General features: G+C 41.4%; 1 protein-coding gene across 1 annotated transcript in view; it reads left to right on the forward strand.

Annotated features, from left to right (window-relative positions):
• The window catches only part of MTOR (mechanistic target of rapamycin (serine/threonine kinase)), a 223792-nt gene that overhangs the window by 130774 nt on the left and 69954 nt on the right, over window positions 1-23064 (forward strand). Inside the window, exon 29 of the mRNA XM_006885758.1 lies at window positions 21394-21469. Within this exon, the coding sequence (XP_006885820.1) occupies window positions 21394-21469 (76 nt within the window). The remainder of the gene's footprint in view (window positions 1-21393; window positions 21470-23064) is intronic.

The raw sequence follows: 23064 nt of genomic DNA on the forward strand, positions 1-23064 counted from the left end.
TGAAGAAGGGTTCCAGTTTCTCCACAACCTCACCAACATTTGTTGCTTGCTGTTCTGTTAAATTTTGCTATTCTGACTGGGGTGAGATGATATCTCATGGTTGTTTTGATTTGCATCTCTCTTAGAGCTAGGGATTTTGCATATTTCTTCATGTGCTTGTTGGCCATCTGAATGTCTTCTTTGGTGAAGAGTCTGTTCATATCCTATGTTCATTTTTCAATTGGATTGTTTACCTTTATCTTGTTGTGGTGGTGCTTGGGTTTCTTAATAACAAAATATTTATTGTAAATTAAAAATAGACAAGCAGATGAAGTTAGGTTTCAAAGCAAAGCAATAGCAAATGGATAAATTATTGCCATTTCAAAAGAAAAATGTAACAGCCAAAGAATGTCTTAAATTTTTTAAAGCCAACTTAATTTTTGTGTCATTGTTTTTATTTACTAATACCTTTGATACCTATTTTTAAGGTTGTCAGTTTTATTTTACTTTGTTTGCTTCTGTTTGTGTGTGGTTTCTGAGATGTTGTCATGTGTGTTAATCTGCCTCTGTTGGTCTCTGTCCAGTGAAATCCCTTTAGTATTTCTTCTGAGTTTAGTCTTGTTTTTATTATTCCCGTCATTTCTGTTTATCTGGAGATGGTCTAACTGTGCGATAGAACTTTTGGTCAACTTTTTCTTTCTTTTTCTTTAAGAGTTTTGTATGAGTCGTTCTATATCTCCTCCTTGCCTGCATTGGTTCTGCCAGGAAGTCTGAGCTTAATCTTATTGCTTCTCCTTTGAAAATAATTTTTTATACTTCCTGAGCTGCTTTAGGGTCGTTTCTTGGTCTTGGATTTGGGAAGGTCTGATTATGATTTATCTTGGTTTTAATCTTTTGTAATCGACCCAGGTTGGAGACTGTTTAACTTCTTGAATGTATATTTTTCTCATCTTTCATGATATTAGAGAAGTTTTCTTTCATCTAATCTTTAATAATTTCTTCTGTTGTTGTTATGTGGGGTATGTTTGTGTGTCTTGTTCTGGAATTCTAACTATATATGAGTTATTTTTCTTGATGGTGCCCCATATAACTCGTTTTCTTCATTTTGTTACTTTTTTTAATTGTGCCTCTAATAAATTAGTGTTTATAGCTTTGTCACATACTTCAGGCATGTTGCTAGGAGGGGCTATTCTTTAGAGAGGGTCTTAATGCTTGGAAGGGCAGATGGTCATTGAAGGAGAGGAAGAACCTCAACCAGGTGGATTGACACGTTACTGCTGCAATGGGCTCTAGTGTATGAGGAAGTGTGAGGATGGCACAGGATGGAACAGGGTTCAGATCTGTTGTTCATAGGGTCGCTATGAGTAGTACTATACTCAACAGCACCTACCAACAACAACACAACCTCAGTTTTGCTACGTCAGTTTATCAGTTCTATTCATTTGTCCTTCCTGTGCATTATCAGTTTTTGAAATTCTAGTATTGATCATCTGGGTTTCTACTTTCTTATTTTGTGTTTTCAGCATTGTTTGGGTTGGGGGGTTTTTGGTTTGTTTGGATTTGTGTGTGTGTGTGTGTCTCTCTTGTTTTGTTTAAATTCATTTTCCCTTAACTTTGTCATAGATTCCATAAAATTTCTCTTCAATCCTTTTGTGGATGATACTTGTTTTTCATTTTTTTATTTATTGTTGCTTATTTTCTTTCCTCCTTCTCCCTCAGCCCACCCTGCTGCCATACATCTAATGCCTAATATTCCTTTTGGATAATACTTGCCCTCATCTCTTCTAATGCAGTGTTCATTATCTATCCACTCTTTTCCCATTCTCTCCTCAACCCCACAACCCTCATCCATCCTGTTTTATAACAACAATCCATGCAGTATTTACCCTTTTTTGACTGAGATATTTTGCTCATAATAATGTCCTCCAGTCTTCCCCATGTTGTGTAATGTTCTACAAGTTCATTATTTTTCAGTGCGGTGTATTATTCTGTTGTGTGAATGTACCATCAATTTTCTATTCACTTGATTGTCTGTGGGCACTTAGGTTGCTTCCATCTCTTTGCTGTTGTGAATAATGCAATAATAAATATGAGTGTGTGTAATGTGGGTGATTTGGGGAGGCTCTATATTTTAATCCTTTATTTGAACCATCTTGTCCTAGGTTTTTGTTTGTTTGTTTCATCAGGATTTGTTTGGGGGGTTTGCATGTGATTTGAAGTTGCCGGTTGCCTCAAAGACTTTTCAGTGTTGTGTTTGTGTCATTTTGTTTAATAGATCTGAGTGGAGCAAGTCCGCTACCCACCTTGCTAGATTAGTAGCACTTGGGCTCTCACTTCCTCTGTAACAGTGGCTGTGAGACCATGTATGCTGTTCTCTGGTCATTGTTCCTATAAAACAGCTGAAGGCGCCCTGGGCTGGTATTGACTGCTGTCTGTCATCAGTCAGGAGGTGCATGAGCAGATACAGACATTGCCCAGAGGTTGGATCTGCAGAGGTATACGTGTGGCAAGGCAGTGCGTCTCTCATTAGATGAAGCAAACTTAAAAACCAAACTAGAGAAGGTTACAAAAGGAAGAGATAAAGGGAAATAATGTAGAGGGGTGAAGGAAAGAGATGAGATAAAACAAATCATAGTGGCTAAAGATAAAAAGGAAATGGAATACTGGGGCTAGTGTGGCACCAGGCTAAGTGGGGCAACTTTTCCTGACCAAGAAGAAGTCTTAAGGTCAAGCATCCAATCCAGGGAAAACTTCTGCTCACCCAGTCAGGACAGAGCCTTTCTTAACCTAGGGGGCAGCTAGATATGGGGCACCTAACCATGGCTGGATTTCCAGCCAGATGTGTAGACTCTGCCAACCTGGGCAGCAGCTGGAAGGAGGGTACCCTGTCAGGGATAAGAGCTGCCATCTCAAGTGGTGGCCAGGGCAAAATCCTCAGTTAGAGATGGAGTTTTTGCCAGCCTCTGGATGTCTGGGGCAGAAGGCCATCCAGGGACAGAATTTCTGTCAACCTAGGAATTGGCTAGGAGCAAGACACCTAGTTAGAGACAGAGTTTCTACCAACCCAACAGGTGATTGAAGGCAAACTACCTGGGCAGTGATGGTGTTTCTGCTGACCCAGGAGGTTGCCGCAGACAGGACACTGTTGAGGACAGTATACTTCACTGGCCCTAGGAGGTGGAGCGCACACATGCCTCCAGATGTGGGGCGACATGCATCAGGTACCAGATCCACAAGGGGTATATACTCCAGCTTCAGGTGGAGCAGGGATAGAGTAAGAGGCAGTGACACTGGCCACCCGGTGGGTGTGGATGGGAGATGACAGCCCTTCTGATCATCTGGAGAGTATAGGGAACACAAGGAAAGATCAGACCCTTCTGGTCTTCAGCCAGCCGTTATTGTGGGTGCTCGTGAAGTACTGAATTCTTGCCTTGATCAGAAAACTGCTTGTAAAAATGCAAAATGGCCATGCTATCTAAGATCTGTTCATAATTCACCAATCCATCTATCTTCTTACTCAGTGTTTTCATTCAGTCACTCTTTGAATTACATATTTTGTCATTTCCTTTGGAGCTCAGGGTTCCAAGACTATCATCTGTATCTATTTATTTTCTCATATCTTTGTTATAGAGGATATGGGTAACCTGTCTGTCATCCTGCTATTGTCTTTAATGCTTGTGAGACAGAATTATTCTCTGCTTTGGATTCTTTAGTGTTGAAATTATGTGTTTGTAGTGGATTAAATGGAGGGGAAAAGCTTTCAGTGGGACATATATGTCCCAAGGGGTCTCTGGTGCTTGGGTTGAAGAAATGAAGCCCCTTTCTTCAGAGTCACGCAGTTATGCAGGCCCCCACAAGATGGCAGTATACACTAAAAGTGGCATAACGGCTTCCCCAAAGATGGGAAATGTAGATAGGTCCTACTGTATGTTCCATGGGTCATGAAAAGCTTAAGTTGGCCAACTCTAAGGTCTCCTACCTTCCCATTATCTTACCTGCTGCCTGTGTTTAAATTCCTTTTACAACACTCCTCCCTGTCTGTCGTATTTCAAGTGTGCCCACTTTACCTTCTGTCTGCACTGCTCTCCTTGCACTTTTAAATTGTACTGAGACTATTTCATTTGAGTTCCCTAAACCAGACTGCTACTCCCAGAGTCCCAGAGGAGATGCTTGATAAAGACATCAGGAGCCAGCACACTCAGATCTTCCCGGCTCTGTAAGGGAAACAGCTATTTGTAATCCTGTCTTGAGTTCTCAGAAAAGTGGGCATGTTCAGTCTGAAGAAGTGACCACTCTATAAGAAAAACAAGGAAAACTGTTTGGTGGAGTAGTTCAGACCCAGGTGGTGTTCAGTTTCACCTCATCTTGGCTGGTCAGGAGTTCACGCAGACCTACTACAGGCCCCTGTTGACTGTGGGGTGTGTGTGTCACCAGGCTAGTGCCACAGGAATTAAGAGAATTCTTTCTTGGGAAGGAACTAAATGAAATACAGACCATGGTCGGCACTAGAAATAGACAGGAGAAGGAAGTGCCCAGAGCCATTTGGCCAGCAGATGGATAACGTTCTCATAAATTCCTAGTGGGAACTCTAGAAAAAGCAAAGTCCTCCCCCAGATGTGAATGCAGATGCTCCACACCTGAGGACTCTGTGACAGGGTGGAGGTGTGTGGAGAATGGGCTTGTATAACTTTTAATAAGGGCTTTGAGCATGGTGAGACTGTGAGAATAGCACAGACTAGGGCAAGGTTTTGATTTGTTGTTCCTAGTCTCCATGAGTCGGCTTGACAGCAGTTAACATCAAGTCCCAGCATGCCAAGTTTTGAGATGGAGTTGATAACCAAATGAGATGGACAAAGAATTACATTCAAAGCAAATGACTTTAGATTTGAAATCATTCCAGAAACCTGTGCAGCAGTGACTTAGAACGCAACCTTGTTCTTCACATTTCTCTTTTGAGGTGGCAGGAATGGCAGGGGGATGCCAGGCCCTAGCCCCTATTACTCTGCTGCAGGTCAGCATTAAGACCATGACCAGCAGTAAGCATCCTGACCAACTCTTTCTGCCTGCTTCTCTTCAAAGCCTCCCTCTGAATAGCACTGAGGGGAAGTTCAGGAGGGGAAAGCCATAAAGAAGTGAACAGGCCCCGCTGAACAGGCCCCGCTCTCAGCGTCAACCTCTCAGGAATCACTCTTGACAGGCATCTGCTAAGCCCCTGGGAGGCTCCTTCTCTTTGGGCTGCATACTCAGCTTCTGTATTTCCCCTACCTCAGAAAAGAGGTGTTCAAAGAATAAAGGTGACCAGTATAACGTATTAGATAAATAGGGGCATTGAAATAATTTCTTATTGTTACTTATTAATTTCCTTTATCTCTGGAAAGCATTTTCCTCAAATAAGATTGATCCCCATTTCAAGCTCTTTAACACAGCTTTGTTTAATCGATAGGCAGTGGGATAGGAGTAAATGAGGATGACTGTATCTGTTTAATTACCTCCCCCCCACCAATATCCTGCTGACAGAGCCACTGCCTAGTTTATTATGCAGATAGGCAGTATTTCTATTTGCTTTTCTCAACAAGCCTCTGAAAACCTTATGGATATTAAAGGAATATAGTATTATTACCTCTGTTAGAAGAAGAGCCCAGATTGGAAGGCCCTCAAAATGAGGAGAAACAGCTGCAAGCACCCTTTGATAATTGCAATGTGGATTGTACAGAGTATGCATATAGGACAGCTGGAAGTTGTCAAAATGAGATGGAATGAATAAGCATTGACAGTCTAGGCGTTAGTGGCCTGAGATGGACTGGCATGGGCCATTTTAAATCAGACAATCATATGATCTGTTATGCCGAGAATAAAAAAATGAATTCTATAAAATATAATTTTAAAAATGCAACTATAAAGTGCATTTATAGTGAAAAATAGAGGATCTATCATAAAGATCTATCCTAAAAGTGCAGTTTTGTGAGTGGTAGATACTATTCCTCTGTATACCAGGAAGGCTTATTAACACAACCATTATTCAAATATACGCACCAACAACTAGAGCCAAAGAGGAAGATATTAAGGATTTCTTAACTTTTGCAGTCCAAAATTGACCAGATATGCAATCAGGATGCTTTTGTTGTTATATGTCGTCGAGTCGCCTGCAACTCATAGTGACCCTATGTACAACAGCCCTAAACCCTGATCTATCCGTGCCATTTTTATTGTCTCTGATACACCTACCTCTATTACCCCAGCCCCTGAATCAGTCTACCTCACTGAGGGTCTTCCTCTCCTGCACTGTCCCTCCACCCTCCTAAGCATGATGTCCCTCTCCAAGGACTGGTCCCTCCTTGCAACATGTGCAAAGTATGTCAGATGAAGCTTCAGAATCCTTGCCTACAAGGAACAGCCTGGACTTACCCTCTCTAGGACAAACATGTTTGTTCTCCTAGCAGGCCATGATACATTCAGTACTCTTCTCCAGCACCACAACTCAAAGGAATCAGTTCTTCTTCTGTCATCCCTAATCATTGTCCAGCTTTCTGATGGATAGCAAGTAATTGCAAAGACCATGGCCTATATCGGGCACACCTTAATCTCCAGACTGACATCATTGCTCATCAGTACTTGGGAGAGGTCTCTGACAGCAAACTTTCCCAATGCAATTTGTCTTTTCATTTCCTGGCTGCTGATACCAAGAGTGTTGGTTGTGGAGCCAAGCAAACGAAAGCTGTTAACAATTTCAATCTCTCCAAGATCAAGATACATTCATAATTATTGGTAATGGAATGCAAAAGTAAATAATGAAGAAGGAATGATAGTCGGAGAGTGTGGTCTTGGTGACAGAAATGATGCTGGACACTGAATTTTGTACGTTAAATGATTTATTCATCACATACATCTTTTTTAAAAAAACACAAAAGGTGACTTTACAAATGGTCCTCAAAAGGTGGACTGCACAGGAATCAGATTTGACTGTATCTATAGAAGGAATCATTAGAGAAACTCAATATCAGTACCAGACCAAGTGCTATCTGCGGAACAGACCATCAGTTTCATGTCCAAGTTCAAATGAAACGGAAGAAAATGAAAACAAGTCCGCAGGAACCAAAATATATCTTAAGAGTCTATCTCACCTGAATTTAAAATCATCTGCAGAATAGGTTTAAATCATTGAACACTAATGATCAAAGATTAGATAAGTTATGGGATAACATCAAGAATTTTATCCATGAGAAGAAAAGGTTGTTATAAAGCCAGAGGAAGAAGAAAAGACCAAAATGGATGTTAGAAGAGCCTCTGGATAACATGGATGGGTGAGACCTCCTAAAGACTAAGTCCCTGTGCGCATCAAAACCTTTTTCCAATAGGGTGAAAAGAAAACCTTACTGACTAGGAAAACATATTTGGCAATGCCATCTCAGACAAGCATCTCATAATGAAAGTGTATGGAATGCTACAGGACCTCTACAAGAAAAAAGCTGAAAACCCAGTTATAAATTGGGCAAAAGATATGGAAAAACTTTACACAGAAGACACATGGATGGCCAATGAAGAAATGTTCAAAATTACTGGCAATAAGAGAGGTGCAAATCAAAAATAATTTTTTTTTTTAAAAAAAAAGAGAGATGCTGGTGCAACTACAATGGAAGGCAGTATGGCGCTTTCTCAAAAAGTTGCAGATAGAGATACCATTTGACCCAGCATTTTCACTACTGGGAATATACCCCAAAGAGACCATAACTGACACCAAAGCAGATATATGTACACCCATGTTTATCGTGGCTTTGTTCACAATAGCAAGGAGTTGGAAACAACCTAAGTGCCCATCAACAAACGAATGGATAGAGAAGCTGTGGTATATTCACACAATGGAATACTACGCTGCATTGAAAAACAAGGAACTCATGCAATATTCAAAAAAATGGGTGACCCTTGGAGGACATTATGCTGAGTGAAATATCTCAGTTATAGAAAGACAAATACTTCATATTGCCACTGTTGTAGAATGGGACTGACATCAGGGTTGGAGTAAGACTGAGAAAAACTGGATAAATTATGCAATATTCAAAATGGGTGACCCTTGGAGGACATTATGCTGAGTGAAGTATCTCAGTCCCAAAAAGAAAAATACTGCACAGTGCCACTGTTTTAATACAGGGCTGACGTTGGAGTTGGGGGGAGACTGAGAAAGATGGGATAAATAATGTATACTGCATTGAAACAGAAGAGAGAGAAAACTGTTTAAAAGGGCTATGTGATTAGGCATTATTGTCATGACAGTTGTCCAGAACGAAGGCTGCATTGTGGAGTGGACCTGGGGGGAGGGATTGTAAAACAGTGGAGGAGCTTTTCTTTTACCTTTCTTTTTTTTTTAACTACTTTCTTTACATTTCTTTTTTTTTATTAAAATTTGTTAATTTTACTGAACATTTACAGAGATTTTGGATTTCCATTCATTCATTGTTGCACTATTTTCTCTACCCTCCCCCCCAGTTCGTTCCTCTTTTTTCCCCCTTGAAAGTCTGTTTTAATTGACCCATTGCCACAGTGCTTGTCAAAGTCAGTTCTGATTAATCTCCTTTGTCAGTGTGTCCTTTCCATTCCCTATCACTCCTCCCTGAGAGAGATTTCACCCTGATTCATAAGGAAAAGGGGCCGGCGTATCCTCTTAGCTACTTCCTGCAGAAAAGGGATGCTTGTAGGTTTCAGGGTGAAGATCTTCTCTCCCTACTCTGAAGGGCCCCTTTGGCAATAGGAAACATGTAGACTATGGTGGAGATTGATTTTGGAATTTAGATGCACTGTTATCAGTTGTGCTTAGCTGTATATGTTCATATCCTTGAAGATGTATCATGGAACTGTTGCAGCCTAGAAGACACAAATTTTTATTATTATTATTATTATTATTATTATTATTATTATGTGCGTGTACCGTCAAATCAGATCTGACTGGTGCAGGAGGAGATTGCCCCTCCTTCCCCGGCAGAGCATCTGGTGGATTCGAACCGTGCACCTCTGGGATTGTAGTTGCAGCTTCTTGCCACTAGGCCACCAGAGCTCCCCAAGACACAAATTTAACTAACAAGTTAAATGTACATGGGTCAAAAATTAAAAGCAATAATGTTCCAAGTAGAGGTTCTAATAGTGACACAAATCAAGTTACAGAGGGAAGGTAGTTCTTAAAATAAAAGGCCTATTGACTAGCACTTTGTCTATTATAGTGTAAAGGTTAGGAACCACAAGATGTAGAGGCTCAACTATGTCATTTATTGTTCTTAAGTCCTGGAGCAAATTCCATCTACCACTGGGTTGTTTTACAGCTCGGAAGTCCGCATGCAAGGCAGGGGCGAAGTAAGGAACTGCTTATGAGGTTTTCCATCAATTCCAACAACTAAGAAATAGTGAGAAGAGTTAGGACCTCAGAAGGCTTTTAGGACCAAATAGTAGGCTCTTGTGTCCAGGAGAAAATGAATATACTTACCAGTAACGTTAATGCTCACTCACAGCTCTTCTGGGAGGATCTAAATTGTTGAAGCGTCTTTTACCTTTCAAAGAGAAGAGTGTACTGGGGGTGAGGGGTGGGCAGGGAGAAAAGTGCAACAATGAATGAATGGAAATCCAAAGTCTCTATAAATTTTCATTAAAATTAATTTAAAAATGGGGGAAAAAAGAGAGATGCAAATCAAAACCACAATTAGATACCATCTCACCCTGGTAGCAGAAGCAAAGTTTAATAAGACAGCAAGCAATAAATGTTGGAAAGGATGTGGAGAGCTTGAAACTCTCATCCCCTGTTGGTGGGATTGTAAAATGGTACAACCACTCTAGAATATAGTTTGGCATTTCTTCAAAGAGCTTAGCATAGAAATTCCATATGACCCAACAATTCTACTGCTAGGAATATATCCCCAGGAAAATAGAACTGAGACACAAACAGAGATTTGTACACCAATGTTTATAGCAGCATTATTCACAATAGCAAGAAATTGGAAACAGCCAAAATGTCCACCAACAAACTAATGAATTGAGGAATTGTGGTACGTTCACATGATGGAGTATTATGCAGCAATGATTTTCAGTAATACTGTATAACATGGGAGAGGCTGTAGAGCATTGTGCTGAGTGAGCTAACTGAGTTTCATATGGACAAATACTGCATAAGACCATTAGTGTAAAAATAGAATTACTGGTAAGAGGTGTTCCAGAGTTCAGAGGGAGAAGGGGAGGAAGGAGCAGGGCTGAGGGTGAGGAGGGGGAGAAACCTCAAGGTAGTAGAGTGAGGAGGGGAAGACATTAGGAAAGATCCAGTGGGGACCTGAAAAGGTGGACTAATGACAGGTATGGATCAGTGGTGATCAATTTTATAAAACATAGTACATGGTAATAATATAATGTGAAACACAGTGTGAATGGGGGAATGCATGAAGGACAATATATAAATGAAACACAATGTATATGACTTTTGTATGTAAAGTAACATAAAATTTAAAAAGAAAAATATAAAACAGACTATGAAAATTGCACTAGAGCTTCAAGAAGCCAAAACAAAGGGAAGAAATGCTGATATAAAAGAAATTAACAGAAGATTTCAAAGGACAGCTCAAGAAAACAAAGTATTATAACAGAATGTGCAAAAAGCTGGAGTGGTGGTGTTGTATACCATCAAATTGGAACCTACCCATAACTGACCCTCCAGCCGGTTTTCAGAAACAGTTAACTACACAGGAGGAGATTGCCCATCCTTCTCCCGTAGAGCAGCTGGTGGCCTCGAACTGTGTGCCTTCGAGATTGCAGAGCAGCTTCTTGCCACTAGGCCATCAGAGCTGGAGTAGGAGGGGGGAAAGGCAAGAACTTACTTGGCATTTCTAAAGTTCAAAGAATTTAAAAAAAAAAATCAAGTCTTGAGTTGCAATACTTAGAAATACTATGGGCAAAATCGAAATGATCCAGGAAACAAAAAGAGGATAGAAGAATAATATATAGAGTCATTATGCCAAAAAGAACTGATTTACGTTGAAAATAACAGGTAGAACCATATTAACAAGAGCTAATGATAAGGAAAATTCAAACTGCCCTGAAAGCATTAGCAAAAAATGAGACCCCAGGAATCAGCACGATACCAATTGATACATTTCAACTAACAGAGACAGCCCTGGACATGCTCACCAATTTATGCTAGGAAATTTGGAGGATAGTCACTTGGCCAGCTGACTGGAAGAGATCCGTATTTCTTCCCATTTCCAACAAAGATGGACTAACAGAATACGGAAGTCATCAAATGATATCATTAATGTTACATTCAAGCAAAATACTGTTAAAGATCATTGAAAACCATCTAGAACAGTACATTGACAGAGAACTGCCAGAAGTTCAAACTGGACTTAGAAGAGGCTGTGGCCTCAGGGATATAGTTAAATCAGACGGATCCCAGCTGAAAGCAGAGAATACCAAAAGACTGTCTCTCTGTATTTTAATGACTTTGCAAAGGCATTTGACTATGTATGAATCATAACAAACTATGGCTAACATTGAGAAGAATGCTAATCCCAGGGATCACTTAATTGTGCTCATATGAAACCTGCACCAAGATCAAGAAGCTGTTGTCTGAACAGAGCAAGGGGAAACTGCATATTTTAAAATAAGGAAAGATGTATGGCAGGGTTCAGTCTTTCTCCATATCTGTTCAGTCTGCATGCTAAGCACATCATTCAAGAAACGAGTCTGTGAAGAAGAATGTGGTATTAGTATTGGAGAAAGACTCGTAATAACCTTTCCTATGCAGATGAGACAGCCTTGCTTGCTGAAAGTGAAGAAGACTTGAAACCTTTACTGCATATGATCAAAGACTACTACCTTCAATATGGATTACAGCTCAACATCAAGAAGTTATTGGCCCACAGGACCAATAAGCAACATCATGATAGGTGGAGAAAAGATTGAAATTGTCAATGATTCTGTCTTCAATGGATCCACAATCAACACTCTTGATAACCAGCAGATCAAGAGTTTTATGACACTGGGGAAGTTGGCATTCAGAGACCTCCTCAAATTATTAAGGAGCAATGATGTCAGTCTGAAGACTGAGGTGTGCCTAGTTCAGGCCACGGTCTTTTCAGTCATTTCTTATTAATTTGAGAGCTGGACAGTGAATAAAAATGACAGAAGAAGGTTCAATTCCTTTGAACTGTGATGTTTGAGAAGAGTTCTGGGTATCCCTTGAACTGCCAAATAAATACATAAGTCTTGGGGACAGTATTTTCAGAGTGCTCCTTAAAGTCTAAGAGGGCAAAACTTTGTCTCACATATTTTTGGCATGTTGCTAGGAGAGGCTGCTATTCCTTGGAAAGGAATATCATGTTTAGAAAGGTAAAGGGTCAGTGAAAGAGAGGAAGACCCTGTGCAAAGTGGATTGACACAGTGACTGCTGCAGTGGGCTGCAGGTGTGTCAGAAATGATGGGATGGAACAGGATATGACTGGGTTCAGATCTGTGTTCAAAGGGTCGCTAAGAGTTGTCCTTGACAGCAACTAACAACAGCAAACACTTGCTTTTTATAGATCACAGTGATATAAGATCACAGCTGGTGTTCTCTGGAAAATTGAATGTTGCTGTTGTTGTTGTTGTTGTTATGTGCCATCAAGTCGCTTGCGACTCATAGCGACCCCAAAATACCCCCCAATACCTAGGTTAAGATAGCAGAGAAAATCAGCTTTTTCTTTTTTTTTTTTTTTTTTTTTTTTTAGCTTTTTCAAACATACAAATCCTTGCGCAAAAAAAAAAAAATCCTAACAAAACATTCTAGCCTTAGTACTCATCAGAATAGATGGTGAATCTGGTCAGCCTGTCATTCTGCACTGTCATCATGGACATACTGCTGTCTGCACCTCTGTGTCTCTAGAATTTTCCAAGCTCTTTTAGGGAGACAGACACCAGTGGGGCCTGATTTGTGTTCAACACTCTTCTGCTGTTGTGCCTTTGAACAGTTTGTCCTTTATTAGCCTCCAGTGCTGATAGAGAAAGAAGTGAAACACAAGGGCACATTTATAGAATAGTCTCTATAACACTCCCAGCTGTCCCATAAAATGAGGCAGTTATCATTAACGGGACTTTGAGCAAAGATAATTTCTTCTTAGGAACCTAACATGCATTCTCTCCTTTAGTCTCATAAAGCCACATGTGGGTATAAAAGGACCCACATAACAAAGGACAGCCTGTGTCATCCAAGTAGGCAGGAGACCAAGGACCTAGTCAGGAGTCAGGAACACCTAAGCATTTTGATAGGCCTATTGATCCTACATTTTTCAGTCTGAGCTCTGTCTGTAAGCTGAATACCCTCAGACAAGCTGCCTTGGAAAAGCCTGATGAGCTGCATGTCCTGTTGATGAGGCTTCATGGTATATTAGGTTCCGAGAGAAATTAAGAAATGAAGCATGAGGAACTTGGGGATCAGAGGAAATGTCGGCCATCCATGTTGTTGTTAGGTACCATCTAGTCGACGACAACTCATAGTGACCCTATGAACAACAGATTGAAACCCAGCCCTGTGCTGCTCTGCTTCATCCTCACAGTCTGCCATGCTTAAGCCCGTTGTTTCCGTCACTGTGTCTGTCCATCTTTTTGAGGGTCTTCCTCTCCTTTGCTGACCCAGCACTCTTCCAAGCACAATGGCACCTCCTGACAACATAAGCCCAGAGGATGTGAGATGAAGTTTCATCATCCTTGCGTCCTAGGAACAGCCTGGTTCCACTTCCTCCAGGACAAGACTTGCTTGGTCTGTTGACAGTCCCTAGGATAGTCACAAGAGCTCTGGTGGCTTAATGGCAAGGAACTGAACTGCCAACCCAAAGCCATGCAGTTTGAACCCACCACCTCCTCTGCGGGAGAAAAGTGGGCAGTCTCCTCCCGTGCAGTTCGCCTCTGAAGACCACTGGAGATTCAACCATGAGTTGTTTCCGACTTAGTAATACATAACAACAACGTGGGATGTTTAATACTCTTCACCACCACTACAGTTTAAAGGCATCAGTTCTTCCTTGGTCTTCCTTATTCATAGTTCAACATTTGACAGCATAGAGAGCAATTAAAAACACTGTGGCCAGTCTTTAAACTAACACGCTAGCTCCTTAGCACTTTGAAGAAACCTTTGACGGCAGCTTTGTCCAATGGAACACATATTTTAATTTCTTAACTAGTGCTGCCTTGGCTGTTGATTTTGGATCTAGGTAATATTAAATCTTTAACAACTTCATTCTTTTTTCCGTCTACCATAATGTTGCCTTTTGGTCCAGTCATGAGTATTTTTGTTTGATTTTGAAATGTGATCCATATCGAAGACTATACTCTGATGTTCAGTAAGTGCTTTAAGTGATCTTCCTTTGCTGCAAGCAGGGATGTTGTTGTGTGCCATCTAGTCTGAACCAGCCCATGGCTGAGCCTCCAGTGGGTTTTCAGGGGCAGTAAATCACACAGGAGGAGATTGCCCATCCTTACCTGTGGGGCAGCTGGTGGATTCGAACCACTAGGCCACCAGTATCATTGGCATAATGTTGGTGGTTGATGAGCCTTCCTCTAATCCTGATGCAACATTCTTCCTCACATAGTCAAGTTTCTTGAATTATTGGCTCAGTATTCAGATTGAATAGGTTCAGAGAAAGAATACAACCCTGGTGTCTACCTTCCCTACTTTTTGACCATGTGTTGTTCCTTTGTTCCGTTCTAACAGCTGCTTCTTGGTCTATGTATAGTTTCACATGAACACAGTTAAATGTTTTAGAATCCCATACTTCATACTTTATGATCCACATAGTCTGTGCATAGGCAATAAAACACAAGTAGACATCTTTCCGGTACTCTCTCCTTAAATCAAGATCCGAAATCTGATATTGGCAATGATATCTCTCATTCCATGGCCTTTTCTGAACCTAACTTGAATCTCTGGCAGTTCTTGTTAATGTACTATTCCAGCCATTTTTTTTCATGATCTTTAGCAAAAGTGATAATAATGATATTTTTTCAGTAATTTATACTGTTAGATCACTTTTTAAAAAGGGGGTTGGGGGACAAATAAAGAATTCTTTGAATTATTTAGCCAGATAGCTTGTCTTGCAAATTTCTTGGCATAGATTAGTAAGCATATCCAGGGCTTTATCTATTGCTGAAACAGCTCAGCTGGTATTTCATCAGTTCTGGGACCTTAATTTTTACCAGTACCTTCAGTGCAGCTTGGATTTATTCCTTCAGTACCATTGGTCCATGATCATATACAGCGTCCTGAAATGGCATGCCATTCTCTTTAGTATGGTAGTGATTATCCCCTAGTCGTGTAGGAGACCAGAGTTTCAATTCCCAGAGGAGGACACAAATGCAGGATCCGTGAAGTTAGAATGAAAGTACACGAGGACTCTATTTCTCTTGCACAGTGAATTTTAAAGAGAGTTAGCTAACATAACACATCTCGCCTCTTGCCTCCAATTCATAGATTTTATAAGCATTTTATTGAGTGAGTACCAACTGGTGCTAATGGTCAAAAGCTAAGACATTGTTTTTGACATCTTGCAACTTGCATGCAACCATAACTGTTACCAAACATCCTTCTCAACAATAAGATGTTTTAAGGGAAAGGATGACTTCTAAGAGCCTATGATCCACGTTTTCCTCATTTTTCACATGGAATTATTAGTAGTGCTACCTCAATAGAGTTAAAACAGATAAGCAGTAAGTCCAATGCTTGGCATATAGACTGAAATCTCATTAAATACAAGTTTCTTGTTGTAGTGATTATGGTCCATTTCCTCTCATAATGAGGTGCCAGGAGTCATAGAGTTAGAAGTAATAATAAAGGTCCCAAACAAGAGCAATTACTAAAACTATGCCTTTGTTCACCATTAACTCTCCAGAACCCCCACACCTGCCATTAACATTTTCTAGCAGCCTTGTAGACCTGGGAAATTTCCACCGAAGGGAGAGAAGAATGTAGTCAAGGGAGCAAGCATATGTCATTTTTTCTTTAGGGCCTCAAACCAAGAAATTAAATATTTGCAGACTTTCTCAAGATTTGCTGGTCTATTTTAGAGCATTTAGTCAGAGTCAGGGTTTTTCTGTGATTATCCTTACTGTTGGGGAAGAGCTTATCATGACGTTCTGGCTACACCTTTAGCCTTCAGTGCAGTTGCTGAGGGCAGCTGCCATCACTGTTGTCCCCTAACAGGCTTTGTTATCTGCGTCCTCACCCACCCCTCTCACATTGAAGTGGAAAGTGTTCCTCACTGACTGACTTACACCATAGAGAGTTTGGACTTTGTCAGAAAGAACTGGGATGATTTGATGAGGGTATGTTTGTTTGGCGGTTTGTTTTTTATTTTCTTTCTCCTTTGTGGTATCTAGACAGTACTATATATTTTTATATAAATAGCATGCACATTATGTGGTTCTTGGATACTGCACAACTCCCTGTGCATTCTTTTCATAAGCATACTGTGCCAGTGACTTTAGTTTCCATTTTCCTTTTGTCCAGTGGATTTGATGTTAAACCTTCATCTTGGTGCCTGTTGACACAGAGGCTTTATTCCCAGCAGCAAGTCCTCACCACCCCTCTATCCTGGAGGATTTCTTCTGAGTTCTGCAAACCATTTTCCCCAGTACTTTTTCTTCCTTGGAAATAGCCTTTGCCTGGGTGTTCAGCCCTACCCCAGGAGATGTGTGGGTCTGTGTGGCCCAGCCAAGATGGGATGCCCAAGGGGAGAAGGCTGGTGCAGCATAGCCTAGCTCATTGTATCTGTCTTCCGGCCGGCTTGACACCACACTTGAGTTGTATAATACCATACGGCAGGTGTGATAGGTCTGACTGGTGACCCAGGGACTCAGAACGGTCATGTATGCCCACACCCGTACCATTTGCCACTCACTTCATGTGATGCTTGCAGCATAGGACCCAGGCGCATATGTGTATTGACCCCTGTCTGCTATTGGACTAAGCTTTACTTGGGCTGTGGCAGCCTGGCACACAGCCTAGTGCTCAGCCCTCTGCCCATTTGTGGTGAACCAGACTTGGACAGATCACCTCCAGGGAATTCCACTAATCTTAGACCTAGCCTCAGGCTGTCCTAATACAAACACATAGTTTCACTTATTTATTTTTATTACCAGAGTACTGCCAAACTCAATTCATGGCTTACACTTTCCTTGTGTGTTGCTGCTGCGTTCAGTCAGGTTAGAACTGCCACCTAACTAACCCTCCAGTGGGTTTTCGGAGGCAGTAAATCACACAGGAGGAGATTACTCATCCATCTCCCGTGGAGCAGCTGGTGGATTCGAACTGCATGCCTTTGAGGTTGCAGCACAATCGAGAGTAGCATTTTCTGACCATTAAATGAGGGTAAATGAGCCCAAAAATCTGTTCTGGAAATGTCATAAGGTGTGTGGTTCACACATAAGCATGCTTTGTCAGATGGTTTATTATTTTCTGTCTGTTACATGAGTTGTTTGTGGGAGTTCACTGTTTGCCCATAAGAAGGCAAAACTTCTGATCAGCTGCTTGTATAACTTTTTTATGCATAGTAAATAGTAGAGTTGGATGAGAAAAAGACTTTTTGTTTGGCTGATTTGTTTGTTTGTTTTGTCCCCAGAATGAGGCAATGTTTATAATTTGTTCCTAGAAACACAAAATTGAGAGACAGTTGTTAAAACTCCTAGATTTTTATGTCTCATTATTAGAAATTCCTCCATCATCAGAACAATGTGTGCTGCTTATTGGACTGTCTCAGTATTCAATAGCTTTATTGGAAGAAATGTGATAGAATTTTAATTTTTAACACCACTATGTATAGGAACATCATGTTTGGAAGAGTGGAGGGACAGAGAAAGAGAGGAAGATCGTTGATGAGATGGATTGATTCAGTGATGAGGGTAATGGCGGTAGGTGTGTCGAGACAGTAAAGTTGGCACAGGATAGAGCAGGTTTCAGGCCTATTGAACATGGGGTCACTATGAGTCGGTCATAAGTGACTTGATGGCACATAACAACAACAACTTGTATAGGAAAGTTCCGTTCCTGGCTTTGTTATTTCCTGTCTTCTGCTTTCAAAATCTTTATTTGGGTTCAAGGAACTAGGTAATCACAAATATATACTCAGAAATATTAATTCTCAAAGTTCATAGAATTTCCATTTTTTGGGGGGAGGGGAAGTGGATGCTACTCCTGCTTCCAAATTATTAATACAGTTCATCCAGCTCCACGTGATTTTAGCATAGCTCCTGACTGCTGGGGACAGAAGGCATCAGGAACCACGCAACATAAATCTGCTCAAGTGAGTGAGTTCCTTTCCACTTGCCTCTCATTCTCAGCTCGGAAAAACTCCCCTAAGTCCTCCTGAAGGGTACTCTGATGCTAAAAACATTTCTGCATCCTGCAGCAAACTGATTTTGGAGAGAGTTCTGGCTTATTTCTTTGTTGATCAGCAGCACAGAAGTACTAGTGAGTCTACCTAGCAGATCTTCCAAGCGGTCAGCTCTCTACTCCTATAAATAAGAGGATTTATGTACAATGATTGCCTGAATTACTGGCTCAGGTAGTCCTGCTCGGGGAGAATTTTGAACTGGCTTTCCAGAGCTAGCACAAGTCTCGGCCAGATATGGACGTTGTTCCATTTTGGGAGCTCTGGTGGCCCAGGGGCAAGACGCTGCATTGCAATCCTGAAGGCATGCTGTTTGAGTCCACCAGCTGCTCCACAGGAGAAGAAAGGGCAATCTCCTCCTGGGAAATTAACTGCCTCTGAAAACTCTCCAGAGGGTCAGCGATGGGTGATGGGTCGGTTCTGACTGGATGATACACAGCAACATGTAACTTTTTTTGACAACTTTTATCCTTGGATGAAACAAATGAAGGAAGGACTTTCTTAGCAATTACCTTTGTAAGAAAGATGATTATTGCCATTCTACGGATGAAGAATTTAAGACTCAAAAGTGACCTGCTGTGGTCAACCAGTTTATAAGTGGGCAAAATTGAACCTCCAGGGATTTTTTTTTAATTGAGAAACATTTATTTAGATGAGAAAGAGGGCCAAGGGCCAGAAACCTGAGGCTGACTTTAGTCTCAGGCCTGGGACCTAGCAGCCTGCCTGGGGTGGGGGGGAGCACCTCTTCCTGCTTAGGTTGGTAAGGATCTGGTCCTGCCAAAACTCTATAGAGGAAGAACTGGACTTCTGTTCTATCTCAGCTGACCCATAAACAGGTAACTGGCCCCTTTCTTCATCAGGGGACACTGTATGCAGGGCATGTAAAACTTCAAGATGCTAGTAGTGGATGGAGAGGGCAGCCTCCAGATGGCCAAAAGATTTCCAGAGAGACTGACAGTGACAATGAGGCCCTCACCTAGGCTCCACGCTATGGACTATACTGTTGCTGTCACCACCAGGTTGCTGGCGCAGAAGCTGCTCTGCAGGGTGCCTGATCGCCAGCACTGCTTGGGGCAGAGAGTGGCAGGTACATCTAGGAGCAAGGGGAGGCTGTTTGCAGAGGGTTGTCTACCCAGAAATTGCACTCTGCCTCATAGTTTGGAAATTTGTTTTTTGGACCTCCAGAGATTTAAATGCAAGACTTAAACATCAAATCCAAGCTCCTGTATCCTCTGCCTCCCTTAACAAAGGATAGAGAGAAAATAGTTCCAGTTGATGTGAAGAGTATCACTGCCTTTCCTTGTCATGTGCCTTGGTTTCCTCATCTGTAAAACAGAGCTGATAAAACCTTTCCCTTCCCACTGTCTTAGGGAGGCCAGACGAGCAGTAGGTTGGAAAGATTGTTTGAAAAATGCTTTGTAAACATGAGGCATTCAATTATTATTTTCACAGATGTGAACTTCTCTACTTCATCAGATTTCTGGGTGGATCCCTCTTGATTTTATTGGAACTAATGTGGTGGAATTTGAATTTTTAAAAGTAATATTTATAGCAGCAGTCTCTTGCCATGTTACCACACTGAACTCAAATCCTGGAATTTCCCAAAACCATTTAAAAAAATTTTTCTAGCCAAGTAGACAGTTTGTCCTCTGGGCAAGAAACTGGATCTTTATTCATTTAAGTCATTCTAGACTCTCAAATGGATAACATCACCTTTTGCTTCCTACCTATATGCACAGTTATCATTGTAGCCCTATGACTTTCCCAAGTCCACGTTCAACCTCCTTCTGTCTCTCTTCCTTCCATCTGTCTGGATTATGATTAGTATGGGAGTGAGCTGATATGTTTGTACTGACCCCGTGACTGTAGCGATGGGCTCAGGTATGTCAGTGGTTTGTGAGGATGGCACAGGATAGGATAGGATTCAGACTTGCTGGTGAAGGGGCCGCTGTGAGTTCTCGATAGCACCTAACAACAACCACCTGGGGCTGAGCCTCTGTTTGCTTTCTCACGTAAGAGCACAGTGCTCTGGGCCCCCTGGCTCTCCTACCAGTCAGGACCTCTCTCTGATGAACACTGCTGATTCCACCCCTCCCACCGTGGCACTCCCCACTTGCCCCACCACAGTCACTGTCTGCCAGCCCCAATTGGACAAACATCAATCGTGTGTGCATTGTTAGTGAAAAACGTTGCTGCATCTAAAACTCCAGACCACCAGACATGGTGCCTTCCCAGCCTGGTGCAAAGAAAGTAGTTGCTCCTTGACTAGGTCCTAAAGGGAGTGTTTGAACTTGAAGCATCAGAAGATGAACTCTGTCTGAGGAGCAGTTGACAGTCATAGCCCTTGAGCAGTCTGTCCCTTGGCATATAGATGGCCCAGCTTCAGTGCTACCTCTCTGTTGCTTAAAGTCAGATGATTTTTCTTTATTTTGATGATTTTTATTACTGAAAGCAATTGAGAAAAGAAAGAAGTCATTGAAAGTTGTGTGGGACCTCACGGGGATCCAGAGTTTTTCAGGTATTTTAAAATAAGTGCTTTCTGGCTTATCATAATTCAGAGCAAAATGCTGGTTGGAGGAAGACCCTGGAACAAGTAAGAAGTACCTATCTATCATTCTCTTTACTGCCCACCTCCCATATGTGGTGGTGGTGGTGGTAGTGATTAGTGCTGTCCAGTCGAGTACAACTCATAGTGACCCTATGAACAACAGACTTGACCCCTGCCCTCTCCTGTGCCAGGCTTATTATCTCTGATACACACAAGCCCATTGTTGAAGTCACTCTGTTAGTCCGTCTTGTTGGGTGTTATTAATGAGTCTTCCTCCCATAATATTAGGAGTAGGAAACAAAAAACCTTTTCTGAGATGAAATCTTTCAAGCAAAACTTTCTGGGTGGCAGTAGATAATTGATGCTCTCTGTGCACCTCCAGGACCTTGTCCCCAACGTCTTGGTGAACCATCTGCTCACAAATGATCCCTACTCCTCCCACCCTCAGTTGTGTTGAGTGTAACCACCTTTTTTTTTTTTTTTCAGCATTAATAATAAGTTACAGCAGCCAGAGGCAGCTGCCGGGGTGTTAGAATATGCTATGAAACACTTTGGAGAACTGGTAAGTACCTTTATTAGTCTTAAGGTTTCGGGGGAGAGTTAGGGATCTAATTAGGGAGGCATTCACAAAACTTGACAGTAACCTTGACAGAGTTATTTTCCTTTTCTGTTGCTTTCCCAATCTTTGATAGTCTAATGGTGGCTTACCTGCCAGCATTATTTAGATAAAGGAGACAATGATTATATGGATTATAGTCAAACTACACAAATATCGTGAGGACATAATAGTAATAATGTTGTTGTGTGCCATCAAGTCAGAACCAATTCATAGCTGACCCTTCGGTAGAGTTTCAGAGGTAATAGATCACATGGGAGGAGATTGTCTTTCCTTCTATGGAGGAGCTGGTAAATTTGAACTGTTTGCCTTTGGAATTGCAGCACATCTTAAGCCCTAATATTTACCCAACTCTTTGCATGTCCTTAGCCTTTGATCAGGACTTTATGTATTTGACCTAATTTAGTCTTTACATGAGTACTGTTGTTCCTGCATTTTATAGTTGAGGAATCTACAGCTCAATAGGTAAAGAACCTCACTAGATCACAGGGCCAAGGTCTAAACTAGGCAATGTGACATCAGAGCCCGGGATTCTGAACCTGACCTACGTTGTCTTTGTGCTGTCTATGGCAGCCAACATTATGTCTGGCCCACAGATAATACTCAAAATTTATTTGGGAAGAAACCATATTGAATTTTCCAAGGAGAGTAAAGGTGATGATAACTTATGCACGCTACTAGGAACCATGGTGGTGCGGTGGTTAAAGTGTTCAGTTCCTAAACAAGGTGGTGATAGTTCAAACCTCTGTCACTCTGATGGAGGGGAAATGTGCCAGTCTGCTTCCAAAAGGTTTATGGCCCTAGAAACCCTTTGCGGCATTTCTGGTCTGCCCTACAGGATCATAAGGAGTTAGAATTAGTTGCGTACCAACAAGCTTAGTTTTTTTCTTTCATTTTTATACGTCCTGTTGACAGACTTGCTCTTTTATTTTTGCTTACATAGGTTCTGCTCTCCTGCTTTGCCTTACTAATATTAAAATATTTACATTACTCTTCGTGATCTTGGAAGGGCACTTTGGTAACTTCCTAACCATACATAAAACATTGACTTAATCAACTTAGCATTGAATTCTTTGAAGGTCAAGTAGTTCTGGGTTCATATATTTGATGAGGAATCTTTCATTCATCATGTAGGTTGCTTACTCTGGTTCGCCTTAATCAAGAGCTCAGAGTGTTAAAGGAAATTGTGAATACTTGACATGCTTTTGTTTGATTGCCTAGGATTATGCCTTACACAAGGGCTAATAAATTGGACTGAAATTTTGAAGGAAAGCTTTTGCCATCTTTAGCATGCATTATCTATAACTAGACTGAAAGAAAGCATCTCTCCAGGCGAAGACAAAATAAAAAGAACTATGCCTCATCCATCTTTGCCATGATTCTTGTTTGCAGAGGGAAGTAAATAGAGAGGGTACTTAATGTACTCCACCTTGACAGACATTCATTTTCCTTTCATATCCGTCGAGCTTAAACCCCAGTAAGTACTGACTGAAGCAAAGACTCCACAAACATCTGGCATCCAGGTGCTCTGCCAACCCATA

This window comes from Elephantulus edwardii, unplaced genomic scaffold, assembly GCF_000299155.1.
Source record: "Elephantulus edwardii isolate Elephantulus edwardi_28Jun2011 unplaced genomic scaffold, EleEdw1.0 scaffold00045, whole genome shotgun sequence".
In the NCBI taxonomy this organism is placed as follows: domain Eukaryota; kingdom Metazoa; phylum Chordata; class Mammalia; order Macroscelidea; family Macroscelididae; genus Elephantulus; species Elephantulus edwardii.